The following is a 23,701-nucleotide window of genomic DNA, read 5'->3' as shown; positions in this document are numbered from 1 at the left end:
TACAAGTAAAGCTGACTTATCCGACTCTGGATAAGATTTGCACTCATTGTCTTCGCTCGAAGACATAGGATTTGGTTGAGCATCACTTCAGTCATTCTGACTTTGTTCACTTGGACCCCACTTAATAGTGCGGTGGTTCCTATGACTCAACAAAGAAGAAAAGGAAACAACAAAACAACTAAGTCTTCGCGCTCCATAATCTTCACTCAGTGTCTTCTCGTGTCATAGTCTTCAACGTGAATAGCTTCACAGACCACCATTGTCTTCAATGTCTTCACACATTTTTAGGGGTCATCTCCGGTAGGTAAACCAAATCAATGAGGGACTACTACCTGTGTTATCCTGCAATTCTCACAAACACATTAGTCCCTCAACCAGGTTTGTCATCAATACTCCAAAACCAACTAGGGGTGGCACTAGATGCACTTACAGAATCAAAGAGAGAGAAGAAGCCATCTAGCTAATAACTATGGACCCGAAGGTCTGTGGTAAACTACTCACAACTCATCGGAAGGGCCTTGGAGGTGATGTAGAGGCCCTCCATGGTCGATTCCCCCTCCGGAGGAGCGCTGATGAAGGATCCAAGATGGGATCTCGCGGATACAGAAGGTTGCGGCGGTAGAATTAGGTTTTTGTGGTCTGTTCTGATGTTCTCGGGGTATGTGTGTATATATAGGAGGAAGAAGTAGGTCAGTGGATGCCCAAGGGGCCCACGAGGGTGGGGGCGCGCCGGGCACCCTCGTGGCCGCCTCGGTTGTTGCTTGACGTCCACTCCAAGTCTCCAGGTTTGCATTTGTTCCGAAAAGATCGCTCCCGGAAATTTCATCGCGTTTGGACTTTGTTTGATATTCCTTTTCTTCGAAACACTGAAATAGGCAAAAAAAACAATTCGGGCTAGGCCTCCGGTTAGTAGGTTAGTCCCAAAAATGGTATAAAAGTGTAAAGTAAAGGCCATAAACATCCAAAATGGGTAATATAATAGCATGTAACAATCAAAAATTATAGATACGTTGGAGACGTATCACTCTACTAGACTAGCTCGTTGATCAAAGATGGTTAAGTTTCCTAACTATAGACATGTGTTGTTGTTTGATAAACAGGATCACATCATTAGGAGAATGATGTGATGGACAAGACCCATTTTTAGCTTAGCATTATGATCGTTCAGTTTTATTGCTATTGCTTTCTTCATGTCAAATACATATTCCTTCGACTATGAGATTATGCAACTCCCGGATACCGGAGGAATGCCTTGTGTGCTATCAAACGTCACATGGTATCTGGGTGATTATAAAGATGAAGGAAATATGCCCTAGAGGAAATAATAAAGTTATTATTTATTTCCTTATATCATGATGAATATTTATTCTTCATGCTAGAATTGTATTAACCAGAAACATAATACATGTGTGAATACATAGACAAACTTAATGTCACTAGTATGCCTCTACTTGCCTAGATCATTAATCAAAGATGGTTATGTTTCCTAACCATAGACATGAGTTGTCATTTGATTAACGGGATCACATCATTAGTAGAATGATGTGATTGACATGACCCATTCCATTAGCTTAGCACTTGATCGTTTAGTATATTGCTATTGCTTTCTTCATGACTTATACATGTTCCTACAACTATGAGATTATGCAACTCCCGTTTACCGGAGGAACACTTTGTGTGCTACCAACCATCACAACGTAACTGGGTGATTATAAAGGAGCTCTACAGGTGTCTCCAAAGGTACATGTTGAGTTGGCATATTTCGAGATTAGGTTTTGTCACTCCGATTGTCGGAGAGGTATCTCTGGGCCCTCTCGGTAATGCACATCACTATAAGCCTTGCAAGAAATGTAACTAATGAGTTAGTTACGGAATGATGCATTGCATAACGAGTAAAGAGACTTGTCGGTAACAAGATTGAACTAGGTATTGAGATACCAACGATCGAATCTCGGGCAAGTAACATACCGATGACAAAGGAAACAACGTATGTTGTTATGCTGTTTGACCGATAAAGATCTTCGTAGAATATGTAGGAGCCAATATGAGCATCCAGGTTCCGCTATTGGTTATTGACCGGAAACGTGTCTCGGTCGTGTCTACATAGTTCTCGAACCCGTAGGGTCCGCACGCTTAAGGTTTCGATGACAGTTATATTATGAGTTTATGAGTTTTGATGTACCGAAGGTTGTTCGGAGTCCCGGATGTGATTACGGACATGACGAGGAGTCTCGAAATGGTCGAGACATGAAGATTGATATATTGGAAGCCTATATTTGGATATTGGAAGTGTTCCGGATGAAATCGAGATTTTACTGGAGTACCGGGAGGTTACCGGAACCCCCTGGGGGCTTAATGGGCCATAGTGGGCCTTAGTGGAGAAGAGGAGAGGAGGCCAGGGCAGGGCCGCGCGCCCCTCCCCCCCTAGTCCGAATAGGACAAGGAGAGGGGGCGGCGCCCCCCCTTTTCCTTCCTCTCTCTCCCTCCTCTTCCCCCCCTTCTCCAAGTCCAACAAGGAAGGAAGGAGTCCTACTCCTGGTGGGAGTAGGACTCCCCTTGGCGCGCCTCCTACCTGGCCGGCCGCCCCCTCCCCCCTTGCTCCTTTATATACGGGGGCAAGGGGGCACCTCTAGACACAACAATTGATCTCTTGATCTCTTAGCCGTGTGCGGTGCCCCCCTCCACCATAGTCCTTGATAATATTGTAGCGGTGCTTAGGCGAAGCCCTGCGACGGTAGAACATCAAGATCGTCACCACGTCGTCGTGCTGACGAAACTCTCCCTCGACACTCGGCTGGATCGGAGTTCGAGGGACGTCATCGAGCTGAACGTGTGCTAGAACTCGGAGGTGCCGTAGTTTCGGTGCTTGATCGGTCGGGCCGTGAAGACGTACGACTACATCAATTGCATTGTTCTAATGCTTCCGCTTTCAGTCTACGAGGGTACGTGGACGACACTCTCCCCTCTGCTTGCTATGCATCACCATGATCTTGCATGTGCGTAGGATTTTTTTTGAAATTACTACGTTCCCCAACAAAAGATGCTCTACAGGTATCTCTGAAGGTGTTTGTTGGGTTGGCGTAGATCGAGATTATGATTTGTCACTCCGAGTATCGGAGAGGTATCTCTGGGCCCTCTCCGTAGTGCACATCATAAGAAGCCTTGCAAGCAAAGTGACTAATGAGTTAGTTGCAGGATGATGCATTACGGAACAAGTAAAGAGACTTTCCGGTAACGAGATTGAACTAGCTATGAAGATACCGACGATCGATTCTCTGGCAAGTAACATAGCGATGACAAAGGGAATAACGTATGTTGTCATTACGGCTCGACCGATAAATATCTTCATAGAATATGTAGGAGCCAATATGAGCATCCAGGTTCCGCTATTGGTTATTGACCAGAGAGGTGTCTCGGTCATGTCTACATAGTTCTCAAACCCATAGGGTCCGCACGCTTAACGTTCGATGATGATTTTGTATTATATGAGTTATGTGATTTGGTGACCGAATGTTGTTCGGAGTATTTGACATGATGAAATGATGATGAAATATTTGCTATTCAGTTCATGGGCGCATTGTAACAGTGATTGCAGGAGAAATAACATGGGACCATCATGATGGCATGTTCTATATTTGGCAGACAATGCACATTTGACATGTTCTATATTTGATAAGTGATGCACATGGGCACATCACCTAGTAGCACTACCGATTTGTGCAGCAGTACAGTTGATTGCCATGTTGCAACATAGGAGCAACATCTGGCAGCACCTACCCCATCAAATCAACACTGAAGCAAAGCAACAGTAGATATTCAATATTCTGAAATTTAACTCAACTTGACACATAGGGTGAACACTACATATTCAGTTCTTCAGTCACAACGAACCAGACCAAACCATACTGATATGCTTACATATACCAGCATACCTAACCAACATCAAACCCAAAATAGTTTTAACTTATATGCTGAAACATATAACAACATACCTAACTAAAGATAACTCCAGCAACTTCCTCCTTCAGCAATTGTCCCCATCTTCACTTCTTCAGAAATTTGAGGGGGTGTGAGCGGCGCACCACACACGGAGAAGTCATCTTCTTGACCACCGTCCTCTTCGACACATGCGCCACCTGATCCTGAGCCACCTCCTCGTCTTCCACCTTCACTATGTCAGGGAGAAGAGGAAGGATCTCGACGTCGATGGGCAGTGTATTTTCACCCTGGACAACGACCGACACAACCATCTGCACGGTGCGCTCCTCGCCCTCTTCATCGTCATCAGGGATGACCAGTACCTCGTTCACGTCGTCCTCCATGACGTCAGAGCCCACCGGATGGATTGGCGCATGCATGTGGCGGACCTGGTAGTCCGGGCTAACGGGCGTTGGGAGAGCGAGCTCGATGTTGACACGCCCCGCCCTCGGCACGACGCTCTTTGGACCCGCCTGCTGCGGCATGCTGGTCGAGCGGTACATCCACCACCTTGCGCGTTGAACAAGGTCGTCCCTCAGCATGGCCTCTCACATTGCCCAGACGAGAAGGAGGGCTGGTAGGACGCCGCGGCCGTCGGGGAAGGCGCGCTTCTCCTCGGCGCCAGTGAGGACTTTGACAAGGCCACATGCGTGGTTGACCAACATCGCATGCTGGGGAACCACCTGCACACCTCCATCAGCTGCGCACGTCACGCCTCGTCATTGCCGGTGAGGTCCTCCATAGCTTGCTACCAGCCCAAGCTTCTCTCCATGGAGAAGGCTGCAGCGGCGCCCGACGAGGGTTTCTTGATCTACTGTAGGTGGGGATAAGAGGAGAGTTCGAACCGACGCGTGTGGGACGTGGCTGAGTGGGTGGTGGGGAGTGGTACTTACTTATTGAATGGCAGTTAGCTAGGGCGTGGGGAGGGGAAATGTACAAGATGCGTTCTACCTCCTGCCCCAGTCATAACACATTGGCATTGCAATCCATGTTTCCCACCCTAGGTCCTGGGTTCGAGCTCCATGCAAAACTAACTTATTTAGGTCGGCTTTTGTTGCTTCTTTAGAGATGTAAAAAGTAGACAGACCAGCAATTGAGTTTAGCCTCACATCACAGTGACAACATCCTACATGCATAAAACCAAACATAGTTCAACCAAAGCACAGTCCCACTAAACAAAGTGTCGATGAAGTTGCTACAATATATAGGAACCAAGCACGCGAAACGTGAAATTACACATGATGCCATAATGTGAAGGATATACTGGCCAGTTCACTCGATTCATCAGTAAATAATTGAAGCAAGTGTTCTACTCTTCTTCCTTCTCCACATGATAAAAGACAAGCTAAGTTCATGAATGATAAGGAAAGAAAATAATAATCGATAATGCATACAAACACTTACTTCTTATTTAGTTTGCATTTCTTGCTACGTCTAGTGTGTCCTAGCAATTTGCGCCGCACCGGGTTTTCAACTCATCATAAGAGAGTGGTCTACCATTTTTCGAGACAGGGCGGTTCTCATCTACCTTTGTTGCACCTTTGCTTGACACTTTCATAGGATCTTGAACTGCAACAATGTTGCCTTCACCATCATCTGCATATTCAATTGCACACTTACTGAGATCATACATTTTCTTGCTCAAATTTTCCTGTAGCAGATCATACTCATGACTCTTAGCTATCATGGCATTCAAACTCTCCTATAACTGATCCCACAAAACTAGGTGTTTGCATGCCGCATGCATAGCTTCTGACACTAACACACTGACCTGGCTATATTTCATTTTTTCCCTGCCCCAGTCCAACCAAATCCCAACAGATCGCTTGTGCGCCTCGCGGATAGTCCCAACCTTGCTTCTTTCGTGAACCGAACAAGAACTAAACACTTTGGTATTTTAGATATATTCATGTACTTTAGTACATGGAATATGTGCTTGCCAGGTAGACCCTTTCGAATCATTCTTCTGTAGTTGCACCTTATAGTTTCTGCGGAATTTACTGGTGTATACTCCACCCAAAAACGTCTCTTCTGGTTATTCTTCCAGGCCACGATGTACTGCTGTGATTCGTCTCCGAGCATTATTTCTACAATCTCCATGATGCCAATTTTCCTAAGATCATCTTGCAACATATAGAAGTTTGCTAGAGTGAAGGCGTGAGAAGGAGCTATCTCAAGTTCCCTGGAGCTAGTAACTGGCACCGGTACAGTCTGTGAGGCCGTGCAGTCATCTCGCACATAGTTCTCACAGATACATACAACGGCGTTCTCATAGTGCAAATTCATATCCGCCAGGGTCATTTCACCGTCTAGGTGGAGGTGAAGGCATGAGTTCAGACTTTCACTCGTCTGGTTGCTTTTCATGCCAAGCCAAATCCCTCTGTCAGATAAGATGCGGCCCAAAGTCTTCTCTTCTTATACATCCATCTCAACCATGTTAATGTTTTTTCTGACTGCCATCTTTTGGCAAACACGTGCCATCTCTCCTTAAATGTAGCTATGGATGTGTTGTAGTACAGAAGAGTTCGGAACTCGTTCAAGGACTTGTGACTAAGGTGAATCTTCATTTTTTTTCTATATGCCACATACATATACGGTGACATACATCTGGCAAGACTTCGCGAATTGCCTTGATCATCACAGCGTTGGCATCCTTGATTACACTCTTCGGCAGCTTCTGACACATGGACCTCAAAAAAATTTGTAGCAGCCACACATATGTCTCTTCGGTCTCGTCCGAAATTATGGCACAACCAAAAACAGTGGTCTTCCGGTGATTGTTAGGACCAACAAAAGGTATGAATGGCATACCATAGCGGTTCATCTTGTACGTGCTATCAAATACAAGCACGTCGCCGAATTCCTCATAGTCATGATGAGACTGGGAGTCACACCAGAACATTCTATTCATATGTCCTTCCTTATCTAGCTTGTACTCAAAAAACAAGTTAGGATCCCTCTCTTTCCTACTGGCCATGATGCCTATGGTTGTGGCAGCATCACCTTTGGAAAGCAGCTTGTTCTTCTCCCTAGAGCAAAGGTTGTATATATCACGCCTGGTAAAACTAACACCGCCATACCATACATGTTTGCTGACGAAGGAATCCATATGGCGAGAATTCTAATCCTTGCAGCTCCATGGACAATATCTCAACTTTCTGGTACTCTTTGATTTTTCTGTGGGACCAAAGAAAAGGTACCTCGACCGGTCTTGCCAACATATGACTATGCTTGTCCTCAAAAATTTCAACATACCAAACCCATGCTTTTCGTCAAGCTTCACGGTCATGTGCAAACATTATCAATACTGAAATATACAACACATAGCATAGGATTAGAAACGTTAAGTAAACTACCCCAACCGAGGGCGTTCAGATCATGCACACAACGGACGCCAACGACCTATGACCACCCATGGATCCTGCCCCCTCTCCACACCGGTCATCGGCGATCAGGTACGTGAACCCTAGTAAGGGAGATGACCACAGAACCAGCCGTGATCACTTTGGATCGTGAGAAGCATCGCTACCCGTGATAACCTGCGCAACCGGATACCTAGGTTAACCGCCGCATCAAATAACGGAGCCGCCATGCACACAACCGACGGCAACAGACACTAGGTTAACCCTAGACAGAAGAAACCCACTTTAGCCCGCGTGATCACTTTGTATCACGACGAGCAGGGCTACCAGAACAAGATCCGCGATGGCCTGGGCTGTCGGAAAGCTAGGTTACCCACCCCGCTAGGTTAACCACTACCACGAAAACGGCGGTAGTTCGTTTGATGCTGCCGCGAGCGAGACAAATGAATGGGGAAACGGGATGCAGTACCTGCGACCGCTGGAGGTTCACGACGGTGGCGCGCACGCTCTCGGACGAGATCACCGGCGACGAGTTCGCCGCCGCTGATATTCGTAGAGAACATCAACGGAATGATGGAGGAGCTGCGTGAATGATGGAGTTGTGTGATTGATAGAGCTGGCTTCGGCAGGCTGTACCTGGTTGTGAGATCGTGTCATCTTTTCCTTTTGGAGGGAGGGCGCCGTATACGTACGTATGGGTTATATGGGTTATACAAGGCTTGGATATGGGCTACGGCGGGCAAGAGAAAAAAATATCTGGCGAGGGTCAAGAATACCCTAGAAAATTGAGTTAGGGGGGAGCCCTGAAGCAGGGCTCTTCGGTCTAATCATATCGCGAGTGTTCCATTCATTCTTGTTGTCTGTACAGAGCTAAAGAAAACAACCTAGCTCATCCTAAACATGACAACTCTCTGATCTCGCACGTAGTGGTACACGCTGTCTATGTCATGATGTTTGACATAGGCGAGCAGCACGGACCATCCCATGTGGAGTAATGCTACACGTACAAAAGCATGTAAACCTTTGTATGTTTAGCATTATTGCCCCATGTGTAGCCCTACGCGGGAGACAGGGATTGATCCCAACAAACTAAGACGATTTCATTTGCAGCCATGTGGCCTGAGCGGATACGGTACTACTCCTACTAGATTGCTGCGGCTAATAATTAGGCTGGACAAAAAGTACCCGCACCGCACGGTCGACGTAAGTTGAGGAGAACCCAGTGACACTGAGCCAGCTTGTCGGCAGTGGGAGAGATCGAGACGGACGGAGACTAGCGGTCAGCCACTCCGCCGTCTTCCTCCACTGAAGCGAGTGGCTCCTCCCGCCTTCGAAGCCTCACGATTGGTCTCCTGGCTGCGCCACCTGGAGTGGAGGCTACGTTGGTGAGCGCCGGCGGCCGGCGACATCCCGGAGAGGATGGCCGACATCGTCCTTCCGCTTACAGAGTTCTAGTGGTAAGACTTAACTAGACCTCGTGGAAGTGGAGCTACGAGGTATGCCGTATGCTAGCGTTTTCCAGTTCTATGCATTGCTTCTAGTTAGTGGATTATGTTGCCGTACGTCTTAACGTAATTTTGCTGTCTTGTTTTTTAAGAGCTTCTCCCTTTCGATGAAGTTCCTATCATTCATGGATCTGCCTTGTCATCCATGGATGGCTATGGTTATCTTCCCGCTCCTCCTGCCTCTCACCGATGCCCAAACGTGGCCATCCTATTCCTGCGGCAACAACGGCGACTACAAATCAAATAGCACCTACGAAGCCAACCTCATGCTCCTCTCATCCTTCCTCCCGAACAAGGCGGCATCCAGCAGCACCCTCTTTGCCACTGACACCGTTGGCAACGCTCCGGACATCGTGTACGCCCTCACGCTCTGCCGTGGGGACTCCAACGCCTCCGCCTGCCGGAGCTGCGTGGCTAACGCCTTTCAGGACCTCCAGCAAATGTGCTCATACAGTAGGGATGCCGTAGTGTACTATGATCCCTGCATGCTCAAGTTCTCCAACAAGAATTTTCTCGCCACCACCACCACCACCGTCAATGAATTACCCATCGTCATGAACCCTAACAACTTAATGACAAACGCCGACATCACCCAGCGATTATTGTTCACGCTTATCAACAGAACAGCTCAATCGGCCGCCAATAGCTCGAGGAGATTCACCACCTCGCGCTTAGATGTCGGCTCCTCCCCGGTTCTTTACTGTCTCATGCAATGCACGCCCGATCTGACAGCCGCAGACTGCACGACCTGTTTCCATGTTGTCTCGAGTTGTACACTCCAGTACCTGGCCGGAAGGCAAGGTGGCCGAGTTCTGTGGACACGGTGTAACATGAGGTATGAGATGTACCCATTCTTCCCAGGGGACCCTACGCTGCGAATTACCAACTTGGCCCATGATGTTCCGGTGATCAACAACACTACGACACCAGCTACCGTGCAGCCACAATCGCAGCCACCAGCTGCGGCGCCATCCCCCGAGGGAAAACCGACCGTCCAAGAACACAACAGTATGTAGAATTCTCATCCTTCCGGGCACACCCCTTAAGCTGATTTTTCATTGTCTCTGTCACTAAATGAATTCGTTTTTATTTACATACATGAATTATACTTTTTTAGGACACAAATCACGCAAGAGGACACTGTCGATTATTATTCCTGTGGTGGCTACGCTGCTGTCAGTACTTATGTGCTTTATCTGTTTCATTGTATGGAAGAGAAGAAAAGGTTTGTTGTCATGACGATTTATTCAACAAAACGTTCCTCTAAAGAAAAAACTACCACCTATTGATGTAGATTGCCAGGTTTGAGCCCCAAATTAACGTTGTATATTTCTCTCAATTTAGGTAAGGTAAACATAAACAATCAAGCTGCCATGAATAGGCCGGAAGAATATGCACTGGTTTGGAGATTGGAGGAGAGGAGTTCAGAGTTCACACTCTTTGACTTTCCTGAGATACTGCAAGCTACACATGACTTTTCCAAAGAAAATCTACTTGGGAAAGGTGGTTTTGGCCCTGTCTACAAGGTAAATACATTGTCTTGAAAAGATTCGAGCATATGTTCATTCAAAAATATATATATTAAATCACAATCAGCTTAAAGCTACTAGTTGGCTTGCCACTAACCAATGCATTCATGTGTGCACGGCGAATATATATACATAAATGTACTAAAACAAAAAAAGGGAGATCTTGATAAACTTGTTTATTCGATTTTGTCTTCGACAGTGGACTAAATCTCAAAAGGAAGCAGAAGTAATGAAATGAAACAGAATATTAAGAATGTGTATTGGATATGTGATGCTCTATATCCTCACATGGATGGCAAGTAATCCTCTTTCTATCATTTCCATAAAAATGTTTCCTCAGTTTATTGTTGTACATGCTTGCAGGGCCAATTACCAGATGGAATTGAGATTGCTGTTAAAAGGCTTGCCTCACAATCAGGACAGGGTTTCACAGAATTCAAGAATGAAGTTGAACTTATTGCAAAACTACAGCACAATAATCTGGTAAAGCTCTTGGGATGTTGCATTCAGGGAGAGGAAAAAGTATTGGTGTATGAGTATTTGCCAAATAAGAGCTTGGACTTCTTTATATTTGGTACGCACATTGTAGTTTTTATTCATATTTTTGGATTGTGATTCATCCATACTCTAAAATGCACTTTCTAATGCGTAGATGAAAACAGAACAACTTTGGTTGATTGGGAAAAAAGACGTGTCATAATTGAAGGGATAGCCCAAGGTCTTCTATATCTTCACAAACACTCTCGATTGCGCATCATACACAGAGATCTCAAGGCCAGCAACATTCTCTTAGACCAGGACATGAATCCTAAAATTTCTGATTTTGGTCTAGCAAAAATTTTCAGCTCCAATGACACTCAGGGAAGCACAAAGAGGATAGTGGGAACATAGTAAGCATACCTTTGTTTTACAAATTACAACATATATAGTGCCTACAGTACAATTTTTAAGTCATGTACCACATTATAATTTGTGATACAATACTGTCTTGTGCTTCTAACTCATTTCAGTGGTTATATGTCTCCCGAGTATGCATCTGAAGGCATTTACTCAATCAAATCCGACGTGTTCAGCTTTGGTGTGTTGCTTCTTGAGATCCTCAGTGGAAAAAGGAATTCTCGTTTCCATCATTGCGAAGACTTTCTTAACCTTCTTGGATATGTCAGCATTTTCTGAACCCTCGCATATGAGTGTATTATTTTGTAGACTGAAGTTTCTTTTATCATGTATGTGACGAAAATAGTGCATTTCTTCTTGCAGTCATGGCATCTCTGGGAAGGAGGAAGGTGGCTTGAGCTTCTAGAACTATCAATTGTTACGGAGATCCATACAACAGAGGCTAGGAGGTATATTAACATTGCACTAATGTGCGTACAAGAGAGTGCAGATGATCGACCCACCATGTCAGATGTTGTTGCAATGTTAAACAGCGAGAGTGTTATTATTCCAGAGCCTAATCCTCCTGCATATGTCAACGTAAGAGTATCTACGGTACACCAATCAGCTGGTGTTGTTGTTCCATGCAGTAATAATGATGTAACCATCACCGAAGAGCCTGATGGGAGATAGTTGATAACTTCGTATCAGTTGGTACATCTGAGTTGTACACTGATCCACACCAAACTCTAGATGTTATCGCTACATTATCTGCTGAAGACTTAATTTCATCCCTACATGCGTGTAGTCATTATGTAAAGTGCTTAGGGGCGCGTCCTCGTGCACCGTGTCAAAACTCATAGAGGCGCAACGTAAGCATGTCTAGAAGATATTGAGACCTTTGTAAAGTGTATCTATCCTCGCATAGATGTTTTGGTCGATGTCGTTACTCATTGTATTTGGTCGATGTCATTACTCATTGTATCTGCCATAGTTGAGACGCTACATTGCGTCCTAAATAACTACAATACATTTTATTTTAATATATTTCACCTTATTGTTTGGTATACCACCCAAGAATTGCGCATATCAAGACAAGCACATTATTATAAACGATAAAAAGCAATAGAAAAACACAATGTTCTGTTGGAAAGAACTAGCAGGTTGCGAGGTCATCATATTTGGTCTATTGAAAGTATCTAAAATATATATTTATACACTCCATATTATATGATTAAAATAGTACAAAATACAAACATAACTACTTAACTCATGGAAGGTACAAACTTGCCACGTAAATTTTGCCTCAAAGTTTAAATCAAGAACTCCTATTCTTAGTACCAATGAGTAGTATGGTTGATCAACTTATGGACCGTTAGCAGGATAAATACCAAAATGATCGCTATGGAAATGCATCTTTTCGTAACAGTGTGGAACTGCTACGAGCTCGAACAGATTAACTGCAGTACCGGAACCTTATCAGTTATGGCCTCAAGGTTTCCATGACTCTAGCTAACCTTGCACGCCAACGGAATTAACTTGGAAGAAAACATGGAAGGCGCATATAGATGCAACACATATTTTACCCAGCAGGATTCAGTTAATGCATCTGTTGTCAGATTGAAATCCTTTGGATTTCAAGTCTTCTACGACAGCAGCCACCAGTGTAAAATGATGGTGCGGTGCACAAAAGCTAAATACAATATTAACTGAGGACCGAACAACCAAAATATGATAGGCTTACTTGGTCAGCCCTAGTTCACTTGACCTGGTCTGCCTGCCTGCTGTCTGATTACTAGCACTTCAATCAACAACTGAAGCAAAGTGATCAACTATCTGCCATCTGGCTCCTCAGTGATGGTCAAGTCATTATTACTGCAGATGGTGTCGGCATTATTACTGTATGGAACACTACCCGATTCATCTTCCTTAGATACCCTTAGGTTGAAGTATGCTGGATGTTTAGGCTCTGGAAGAATAAAATTCTCGTTGTTTAACATTGCAACGACAGTCGACATGGTTGGTCGATTGTCTGCGCGCTCTTGTACGCACATTAGCGCAATGTTAATGTACCTACTAGCCTCTGCTGCATGGATCTCCTCAACAATCGATGTTTCTAGAAGCTCAAGACATCTCCCTCCTTCCCAGAGATGCCATGACTGCAGAGAATTTATCAACATGAAAAAGATGAATTCAGTCTACAAAATAATGGATATATGTGTGCGAGAGTTCGCAAAATGCTCACATATCCAAGGAGGTTAAGAAAGTCGTCATGCTGATGGAAACCAGAATTCCTTTTTCCACTAAGGATCTCGAGAAGCAACACACCAAAACTGAACACGTCAGATTTGATCGAGTAAATTCCTTCAGATGCATACTCCGGAGCCATATAACCACTGAAATGAGTTGGAGGCACAAGTAAAATATTATATAAAAAATTTAAAGGTTGATGAATCAGCTAATTAATTGTTTCATACACTTACTATGTTCCCACCACCTTCTTTGTGCTTCCTTGAGTATCATTGGAGCTGAAAATTTTTGCTAGCCCAAAATCAGAAATTTTAGGATTCATGTCCTGGTCCAAGAGAATGTTGCTGGCCTTAAGGTCTCTGTGTATGATGCGCAACCGAGAGTGCTTGTGGAGATACAGTAGACCTTGGGCTATCCCTTCGATTATCACACATCTTTTATTCCAACCAACCAAAGTTGTTCGGTTAACATCTGCACATGAGAGAGTGCATTTTATAGTACAGATGAAATGCAGTCCAAAATATGGTTAAACTACATTGTGCGTACCAAAGATGAAGAAGTCCAAGCTCTTATTTGGCAAATATTCGTACACCAAAAGTTTTTCCTCTCCCTCAATGCAGCATCCTATGAGCTTGACCAGATTATTGTGCTGTAATTTCGCAATAAGTTCAACTTCATTTTTGAATTCTGTGAAACCCTGTCCTGAATGTGAGGCAAGCCTTTTAACTGCAATTTCTGTTCCATCTGGTAACCGGCCCTGGAAGTATGTACAAAACTGGAGGCATTATATTTTACTGAAATTACAGAAAATGGATTACATGCCATCCATGGGAAAAGGACTTTTGGTATATACAGCAAACAGCATGCCAACATCAAAATATCCAATACATGGCCTTAATATTCCATTTGAGTGCATTACTTCTATTTCCTTCAGAGTTTCAGTCCACTGTTGAATAGTGCAAAATAAACATTTTATCAAGAGTTTCTTAAAAAAAATCTTTCTAGTTTAGGGCTACGTTAGGTTTCTTATGCTAATCATATTTGGTTGAGATATCTTTATAAAACTGGATTTTAGGCTATATATAATATATGTTGATCAAGCAATTGTATGTAAAAAAGTGCATTCTAGGGCATCGATAATATAATGGAAAGTGTGCGGCTTCGCATTTTTCACTGTAGGTTGCTAGTACAGGATGAGTGATATGATAACTGCCATTGTGGATACTGGAACTTATATTATTTTCCAAGGTAGTTTACAAAACTAGGAAAATCATAGCACGATTCATTATAGATTGGACTACTGTAATTAGTGCTATTGTAAGTATACTAGCAAAAGAGCCCGTGCGTTGCAAATGGGAGAGAAAACATAACACACACTCTTAACTCAACAAACATCACTCAAAACCACAATAGGTCCATCTCCTTTATTTTTGCGAGGCATCATATTTGTGTTGCCGCTTATCCTCCTTCTCACCCTCGCCGGCGATGGCCTCGGTGTTCACACCAAACAACAAAAAACATGTGTTGAATATGGTTAATCCTAAGGCGTCTCTCTCTCTCTCTCTCTCTCTCTCTCTCCCTCTCTCTCTCTCCCCCCCCCCTCTCTCTCTCTCGCTCGCTTTCTCTCACTCTCACGATGAGAAATCTGTTATTTTCCCTTGCAACATTTTTCAGAGGTATGCACGTGTAGTTATCAATGTTTTCTTTTCCGTATATGGTTATAGTGGGGTATTTATTTGCAATCCGGATCGCCGCCGGTATGAGAAAAAAACGGATCTTGCGCTATAAATTATAAGTTTGCTTTCATAACAATATTTTAAAAATATTTAACAGGTAAAATTAACATCATATTTAGATTCCACACATTTTTCTAATAGAATTTCATATATAATATGTTAAAATTGAAGTTAAGGTTTAAAAGATACAGATAATTTAGAAAATCATTTGGTTTGACTCAAATATATTCCAAAATAATATTTAAAAATACTTAACAGGTAAAAATAATCTCATATTCATATTCTACATATTTTTCTAATCAAATTTCATATATAACATGTTTAAATCAGAGTTACGGTTTAAAAGATATGGATGATTTTAAAAAGCATTTGTTTAACTTAAATATGATCCACGGATGGATTACCTAAAACATCAGGGGGGTTTCAAAAAATGCAAAATAACGGTTCGGGTGTGACTTAAAAATGGACGGCGGGTTGATTTCAAAAAAAGACAAGGACTTTTGTGTAAAATACAAAAATAACGCTTCGTTTTAACTTAAAACAGGACTACGGGTTGAATTCTCTGAAATAGAGGGACTTTTTTGAAAACATGCCATGACGGACGAAAGAAACCCAATTTGCTTTATTATTAGGTAAAGATAAGGATGATTTTTAGAAAACCGTGATTTAATATATATTTCAGAATGAACGTATGATTGAATCTTTTCAAGACAATGCATTTACCTTGTAGACAGGGCCAAAACCACCTTGCCCAAGTAGGTTTTCTTTGGAGAAGTTGTGTGTAGCACGCAATACCTCTGATAAGTCAAACAGAGTGAACTCTGAACTCTTCTCTTCCAATCTCCAAACCAATGCGTCTTCGTCCGGCCTATTCATGGCAGCTTGATCATGTAAGATTTCCGTTCCTAAATTAAGGAAACACACATACAACGTTAAGATTGACAACATAAATAAGTGGTAGTTTTTCTTAGAGGAATGTTGTAATAGTGATAACAACAAACCTTTTCTTCGCCTTCTCATCCATACAACAAAACAGATAACGCACAGAAATATTGACAGTAATGGAGCTGCCACAGCGATAATCCAGAGCGGCCTCTGGCGTGAGTTGCGTCCTAAGAAAAACAAAAAGTCATACATAGTTTTCATATAAATATAAAAACTAATTTATTTAGTGATAGAGGAAATGACAAATCAGTTGTAGGTTGTGGATCATCTCAGTCAACCACAATTAACCAATTGAACATGGGTCGCCCCCCTTTGACCTTTGAACCATTCTGACTATAGCATCTTTCTCCTTATCAATAAACATCCTTTTTTTCGTTATTGACTTAACTTAGTTCTTCTACTTATTTCTTTTTATTCATATATTCTTAAGCTCATGCGTACTTGTCTAAAAATGCTACCACATACGTAACAAGCTAATTATCATAATACTGAAAAGATCTATAGTGTAGATTTTCCTTGTAAGTGGACATTGCAACTACGTAGACTAAATCAACTGCCATGAAAGATAATTTAGTGTAGAATACAACTATAATTTTCTAGCTTACTTCTAGTAGCATATAAAATAATCAGTATAAGTTCCGTTTAATAGTTGCATGCATCACTTGACGGAAAGACAGAGGGAGTTCACTCTTTTTTTGAAAAAGGTTTTTTCGGAGAATTTTCCAATAACATTTTTGTTCCACATAAGATGTGTGGCATGTTACCGAAATTAATCAATCTAACTGAAGCCGAGATGCCATGTCCAGCCAAGGATCTGCCGGGAAGGATGAGACTTTTACATACCATGAATTTCTTGGGTGGTCGCTTGCGCCTCCGGAGGTGGTGCTGCCGCAACCGGCGACTGCGACTGCGGAGGTGGGTTCACGGTAATCAGTGGCACGGTGTTGTTGATCGCCGGAACTTCAGATACCAAGTTGATAATACGCAGCATGGGGTCCCCTTGGAAGAATGGGAATATCTCGTACCTCATGCTACACCGTGTCCCCAGTACTCGACCACCTTTCTTACCATCCATGTATTTGACTGTATACTGGAAGTAAGGCTGCAAACATGCGGTGCAGTCGTCGGCGGTCAGGTCTGGCGTGCACTGCATAAGGCAGTAGAGCGTAGGGAAGGAGTTGACGTCTAAGCGCGAGGTGGTGAACCTCCTCGAGCTGTTCGCGGCGGATTGAGCCGTGCTGTTCAGAAGCGTGAACAACAAGAGCTTGAAGGAGTCGGCTCTTGTCGGGATGTTCATCATCAAGCTCTCGATGCTCACAATGACGAGCATATGGTCATTGGCGGTGGTGGCGAGAAAATTCTGGTTGGAGAACCTGAGCATGCAGGGATTGTTATCGTAGTACACGGTGGCGTCCATATTGTTCGCGCAGTGCTCCTGCCCGTCCTGGAAGGCGTTAACCAAACAGCCCTCGCAGGCAGAGGAGTTGGAGTCTCCACGGCAGAGTGCGAGGGCAAAGATGACATTCGGAACATTGCCAACAGTGTCGGTGGCGAAGAGGGTCGTGTTGGACGCTGCTTTCTTCGGGAGGGTGGATGAGAGGAGCCTAAGGTTGGCTTCGTATGTGCTATTTGATTTGTAGTCGCCGCTCTCACCACAGGATGGCCACGTTTGGGCAGCGGTGAGAGGCACGCGGAGCAGGAGGAGGGGGAGGATAACCATGGCCATCCAAGGATGACAGGGCAGATCTATGGATGATATGAACCTCATCACCAGGGTACTTGTAGAAATTGAGAAGCTCTGCTGCAAAAAGAAGGGAAACAACAAAATTCGTTAGAACGGGAACATAATCAACTAACCAAAAACAATGTAGAGAACTGGAAAATGCTAGCATACCTCGAAGCTCAACCTCCACAAGCTGTAGTAACTCTGGATCATCTACAAGCGATAGCACACCAAGCTAAAGAACACAGAGGAGAAGTGTCCGTCCGCTCAGAAATGCAACAAACTAGATGCTATTGTTGGCAAGAATTCTCAGAGTTCGAAACCAGTGGAGCTAGAAGAATATGCTCCTCTGTTTGTGGCATCGGGCCATCAGGAGCTGATACACTCGGAAGGGAGCACCACCATCCATTTGAGCAGCTCTGTTTATCCTGTTCTGAAAAGCAAAATTGATGGCATGTAATGTAAGCATCAGAGAAATAACGTGTGCTAGACAGTTATTAATAAGAGGTCTAAATGCTCTAAGTTTAAAAGTTCAGATGCCATAAGTAGCCATTCAGATATCAGGGATTAAGCTGAAAGTTCAGGAAGTTTACTCCAAGTCAAAACAGCATTAATCTGGATGTTTAGGAAGTCAACTCCCAGTCAAAACGCGCTCAAAATGTGCGTCTACATTATTTATTTATTCTGGACAGGAACCCGAAAATTCTCAATTCTCAACTCAACATGCAAAATCCAAAATTTTCTGTTCAACCTGAATAAAGAATCTAGCCCCGCAAAAAGATTAAAAAAATAAATCTAAGGGCTTACCGCTGGATTATGGATTGACACTGCAGATAGTTACTTGGGGGCTTACGGATTACGGATAGGGGCACTGTCTAAAGACGTGAGAAAAAAGGTGGATGGGGGGTACAGTGCTTACCACTGTAGGATGGCGTCGCCGGCGCGCGGCCTACATGCTCCTCTCCGGCACGTCGCCGCCGGGCGCCGGCGCTCGCTCCGCTCCCCTGCTCGCTCGCCAATGTATCCTGCGGTCCAGGCGGCGTGGGCCGGAGATAAGTCGACAGAGTGGGGAGTGGGGGAGGAGCAGCCACTCGATTCAGTGGAGGACGGCGACGGAGTGCGCTTGTTTTTCAACTAGAGTGGACGGGGAGGAGGAGGAGAATGACTGGCTGACCACGAGTCTCCGCCGTCCGTCTCTCTCGCAGTGCCGACTAGCTGGCTCTGTGGGCTTACATGGGCCTTTGATCGACCGTTCGTTCGGTGCGTGTCAGCCCGGCCCGCGTCCAGCCTAATTATTAGTCGCAACAGTGAGCCCTAAAAAAAAACAGTCGCAACAGTGTTTGGCTGGGACAACCCCACGATTCTTTTTGTATTGCAAACTCTATGATCTTTGAGCAATAATAAAGACTTGGTTTCCCTCATAAAAAAAAATCAAAACATTCTAGTAGCACCGTGTTGATGATCCATGGTGTGCATGGGTGCATGCATATACGTGAGCATTCTCAAAACCTAGCAACTAACCAGTGGCGGAGACAGGCCTAATATACATTTTCTCAAAAAAAAAGGAAAAAAAGTGAAGAAGCTCACCTCACCGTCATGGCTAATGGGGAGAGGAGAGGACGAACCGGCCATGGATGAGCTATTCCCAAGTGTGTCACCGGAGCCGGTGTGAAGAAGAGAGGGGTGGCCGGCTAGGATGGCGGCAACAGCAGTGGCCGGGGCGATTTTGTGGGCATCGGTGCCACAAATGATGCGGCCATGGTGATGCCCATCACTAGTAGAAAAGGGGGCAAATGGTCGAGGCCAGGTCAGCCCATTGGTCCCGGTTCAATCCAGAACCGGGACCAATGGCGGCATTGGACCCGGTTCGTGAGCCCCGGGGGGCCGGCCGGGCCACGTGGGCCATTGGTCCCGGTTCGTCTGGATCTTTTGGTCCCGGTTGGTGGGACGAACCGGGACCAATGGTCCTCGCTCCTGGCCCACCACTATTGGTCCCGGTTGGAGGCATGAACCGGGACCAAAGGCCGCCCATTAGTCCCGGTTCGTACCACCAACCGGGACTAAAGGGTTGGTCCTCGTTGCGGCCAGAGTTTAGTCCCACCTGGCCAACCGAAGGGGGCTCACACCGGTTTATAAGCCCCTCCCTCTCTGCCTTGTTGAGCTCCTCTCAAAATGAAAATAGATGCCCTTATACAGGGAATTTGACCTAAATTCATACTGAATTTCTCTGAAGTTAGTAGAAATTTATAATGAATTTAGGTTGAATTTTCTCTATAAGCGCATCTATGCTCATTTTTTTAGTAAAGTTAATCACAACTATTTTTTCTTCTATTTATTTCTGAGTAGTTTTTTATATAGTTTTTTTTCTTTTCTGCTATATTTATTTTTTTCCATTTATTTCTGAGTTGTAATAAGTCATTAAAAATAAAACAGATTTTAGTAAAGTTAATCACAACTATTTTTTCTTCTATTTATTTCTGAATAGTTTTTTCTATAGTTTTTTTTTCTTTTCTGCTATATTTATTTTTTTCTATTTATTTCTGTGAGGTAATAAGTCATTAAAAATAAGCATCTATGCTCATTTTTTAGTAAAGTTAATCACAACTATTTTTTCTTCTATTTATTTCTGAGTAGTTTTTTATATAGTTTTTTTTTCTTTTCTGCTATATTTATTTTTTTCTATTTATTTCTGTGTGGTAATAAGTCATTGAAAATAAGCATCTATGCTCATTTTTTTTGTAAAGTTAATCATAACTATTTTTTCTTCTATTTATTTCTGAGTAGTTTTTTATATAGTTTTTTTTTCTTTTCTGCTATATTTATTTTTTTCTATTTTTTTCTGAGTGGTAATAAGTCATTAAAAATAAGCATCTATGCTCATTTTTTAGTAAAGTTAATCACAACTATTTTTTCTTCTATTTATTTCTGAGTAGTTTTTTATATAGTTTTTTTCCGTTTCTGCTATATTTATTTTTCTATTTATTTTTGTGTGGTAATAAGTGATTAAAAATTAGCATCTATGCTCATTTTTTTAGTAAAGTTAATCACAACTATTTTTTCTTCTATTTATTTCTGAGTAGTTTTTTATATAGTTTTTTTCTTTTCTGTTATATTTATTTTTTTCTATTTTTTTCTGAGTGGTAATAAGTCATTAAAAATAAAAAAGAGGCGCAATGCTAGCTAATTCGCTTCAAGCCTTTCGGAATAGTGTAAACTACACTGCACATAGCTCCGTGCAGTCTACCCTATTCCTCAAGGCTTGAAGCGAACCAACGTGCAGGTGAGCATTGAGCCTATTCTTCATCTTCTCTACACTCAGGGCTTATAAACAGCTGCGAGTGCCTCTCGCTTGGCAAGGTAGGACTAAAAAAACAGCTGCAAAAAGAATCAACTAAAAAACAGCTGCAGAAAATAAATAAGTAATTAGACGGGTCCATTGGTACCGGTTGATGGCTCCAACCGGGACCAATGCCCCTCTTTAGTCCCGGTTATTGGCACCAACCGGGACCAATGCCCCTCTTTAGTCCCGGGTGGTGGCACCAACCGGGACCAAAAGTCTTTGTTTCCCGCCCTTTGGGCTGCTAAAAAGAGGCCTTTGGTCCCGGTTGGTGCCACCAACCGGGACTAAAGGGAGCATTGGTCCCGGTATGTGCCACGAACCGGGACCAAAGCCTTTGCTATATAAGTAGCACTTAGGAAAATTTCAGAACCACATCCCCACTTCGATCTCTCCTCCTCCTCTCCCGACGTCGCGCGCCGTCCCCTGCCGTCACCTCGCCGTCGCCGCCCCGCCCCGACGCCGTCGCCGCCTCGCCCCGCCCCGACGCCGTCGCCGTCCCGCCCCGCCCTGTCGCCCCGACGTCGCCGCCCCGGCCAGCGCCGCCCCGACGCCGTCGCCGCCCCGCGCCGCACCTCGCTGTCGCCGTCGCCGTCGACCTCGGCATGAGCAACTTTTTTTGATTTTTGTTAGATTTTTTAGAATTTTTTGTAGTTCATAGATATTTTTTGTTAGATTAGATGTGTAGTAATTTAGATATATAGTTCATAGTATGTTAATTTAGATTGTGTAATTAATTTGTTCATATTGTGTTAGATTTTTTTTCTGTTAATAGATTTTTTTGGTGATATTATTGTTGAATATGCATGTTTGGTGATATTATTGTTAATAGATTTTTTTGGTGATATTTAGATTGTGTAATTAATTTTGTTCATAGAATTTTAGTGATTTTTTTGTTCATAGTATTTAGAAAAAGGAAAAAAATAAGAAGAGAAAGTGTTTAATACAATTAGTTAGAAAAATACTAGTTTATTTTTAGTAAGTACTATTTTATTTTATTTATAGTAAGTGCTTCATATATAGTTGAACTAGCTAGTTGATTTAATAAACTAATTTATTTTACTATATATAGAAGTAGTTTGTAGTAAGTGCTACTTTATTTATTTATAGTAAGTGCTACTTTATTTATTTATAGTAAGTGCTACTTTGTTTTTAATAAGTACTACTTTATTTATTTATAGTAAGTGCTTAGTAGTTGAACTAGATAGTTGATTTAATTAATAAAACTACTTTATTTAACTATATATAGAAGTAGTTCCCGCATCGACGTCGGTGATGCCTATCCCGCATCCTCGTCGTCGTCGACTCGGCGGTGGAGGCCTGCTTGATTAGGGCCATGTTCGGGACTGGGCTTCGCCGGGCTGGTATTGGGAGGTGCTACCTTCCGGGGGACGTAGGTTGGTGAGGAGGCAGCCCGTTGTTGACCCGATCCTTGTTTGGTGGCGGTCGCGTGAGGCCAGTGACGGTGCTGAGGCTTCCGGACACCGCGGAGGTGGTACGTCACCGTGTCAGCGAGGAGGACGAGCACGTCCGTCGCTACATGGTTGCATTGGAGGGCATGTTCGACAATACCTGGCAGGTTCTTCAGGGATCTCACTGGAGCTATGATCCGGTGATGGTTCCTTATCTTTGGGTGTCCACCGTCCGCGACGATATCCGTCGGGCGCTACGGTTCTAGTTGTATTAGTGATGCTATATTAGTGATAATATTCGACGATGTACGGACACCAAGAGATGATGTACTTTTGCTTATAATTATTGAATGCATGCTAATTTGAATACTACTTTATTTTATGATTTGGTTTTGCTTATTTTATGATTTGGTTTTGCTTATTGAATGCTCATATTGGATAAGTTCTCCTTCATTCCTGTGTGCTAGACAATTTGGTATAATAATGCACTCGGGAATGAAAGGAGGAGCTACGTACATCACTGATAGTCAACCCGTGATTAATAATAATGATCTAGTTTAATATTTGAATTATGAATATAGGCCGGAAATGTCGTACTCGGACGACGAAAACCATCAGGGGGAGTGCGACTGGTGCCACGACGACCGAGGTATGTGCGACAGGTTCATTGAGCCGGACGAAGATCGGCGCTTCAGCATTAAGCTTGAGGAGACCTTCGATGTTCATACGGTACGCAACGACGACAATAGTTTTTTTCGTAATTAAGCATGACTTCAACTATTTTTACGTGTATTTTTCATCTTTTCCAATTCGACTAGCTTATCCCATGCTTTGCAAGACGCTATGTCTTGGAGAGGATGGGTTTTGAAGACCATGAAAGTATGGAAACCAAAAAAATTATCCTAAGTACCCATCATGGTGTGGATTTTCAAGTAAAGCTGTACAATGCTCAGAGTGTAACCCATTTTGGTTGCAAAAATTGGGAAGCACTTTGCAAGATGTATGATTTTGATGAGGGTATGCTTGTCACCATGGATCTTGGTGATCC

The 23,701-nt window shown here is 43.4% G+C and overlaps 2 protein-coding genes across 6 annotated transcripts; one reads left to right on the top strand and one right to left on the bottom strand.

Annotated features, from left to right (window-relative positions):
- Positions 1 to 8,509: 8,509 nt before the first annotated feature.
- On the top strand, positions 8,510 to 12,226 carry LOC123072559 (cysteine-rich receptor-like protein kinase 10). 2 transcript variants are annotated; one of them, XM_044496136.1, is made up of 8 exons: positions 8,510 to 8,836; positions 8,938 to 9,853; positions 9,963 to 10,070; positions 10,190 to 10,371; positions 10,738 to 10,948; positions 11,027 to 11,264; positions 11,385 to 11,535; positions 11,635 to 12,225. In XM_044496136.1, the coding sequence occupies exons 2-8, from the start codon at positions 8,953 to 8,955 to the stop codon at positions 11,941 to 11,943; spliced, it is 2,100 nt and encodes a 699-aa protein (XP_044352071.1). In that variant the 5' UTR covers positions 8,510 to 8,836; positions 8,938 to 8,952; the 3' UTR covers positions 11,944 to 12,225. The 2 variants fall into 2 exon arrangements, with proteins under 2 accessions (XP_044352071.1, XP_044352072.1); XM_044496137.1 differs by lacking the exon at positions 8,510 to 8,836 and having other exon boundaries at positions 8,960 to 9,853; positions 11,635 to 12,226.
- Positions 12,227 to 12,430: 204 nt separating this feature from the next.
- Positions 12,431 to 19,068, bottom strand: LOC123072557 (cysteine-rich receptor-like protein kinase 10). 4 transcript variants are annotated; one of them, XM_044496132.1, is made up of 9 exons: positions 18,824 to 19,068; positions 18,076 to 18,337; positions 17,025 to 17,982; positions 16,238 to 16,348; positions 15,960 to 16,141; positions 14,047 to 14,275; positions 13,734 to 13,971; positions 13,496 to 13,646; positions 12,431 to 13,409 (listed from the first exon to the last, which is right to left on the bottom strand). In XM_044496132.1, exons 2-9 carry the CDS (start codon positions 18,115 to 18,117, stop codon positions 13,083 to 13,085), a joined length of 2,238 nt encoding a protein of 745 aa, XP_044352067.1. In that variant the 5' UTR covers positions 18,118 to 18,337; positions 18,824 to 19,068; the 3' UTR covers positions 12,431 to 13,082. The 4 variants fall into 4 exon arrangements, with proteins under 4 accessions (XP_044352067.1, XP_044352070.1, XP_044352069.1 ...); XM_044496135.1 differs by having other exon boundaries at positions 14,047 to 14,257; XM_044496134.1 differs by having other exon boundaries at positions 17,025 to 17,979.
- Between the last annotated feature and the right edge of the window lie 4,633 nt (positions 19,069 to 23,701).

Source organism: Triticum aestivum, chromosome 3B (assembly GCF_018294505.1).
Source record: "Triticum aestivum cultivar Chinese Spring chromosome 3B, IWGSC CS RefSeq v2.1, whole genome shotgun sequence".
Lineage (NCBI taxonomy): Eukaryota > Viridiplantae > Streptophyta > Magnoliopsida > Poales > Poaceae > Triticum > Triticum aestivum.
This window is presented reverse-complemented; position numbering and strand designations above follow the sequence as displayed.

Bases quoted from the DNA above. Each gene is read 5' to 3' on its own strand.
- LOC123072559 (XM_044496136.1), top strand. From the start codon at position 8,953: ATGAAGTTCCTATCATTCATGGATCTGCCTTGTCATCCATGGATGGCT. The intron at 9,854-9,962 runs GTATGTAGAATT...ATACTTTTTTAG, and splicing joins GACCGTCCAAGAACACAACA to GACACAAATCACGCAAGAGG. The intron at 10,372-10,737 runs GTAAATACATTG...ACATGCTTGCAG, and splicing joins GTTTTGGCCCTGTCTACAAG to GGCCAATTACCAGATGGAAT.
- LOC123072557 (XM_044496132.1), bottom strand. From the start codon at position 18,117: ATGATCCAGAGTTACTACAGCTTGTGGAGGTTGAGCTTCGAG. The intron at 17,983-18,075 runs GTATGCTAGCAT...TTCTTTTTGCAG, and splicing joins TGTGGAGGTTGAGCTTCGAG to CAGAGCTTCTCAATTTCTAC. The intron at 16,349-17,024 runs GTATGTAAAAGT...TGTTTTTCTTAG, and splicing joins GACCACCCAAGAAATTCATG to GACGCAACTCACGCCAGAGG.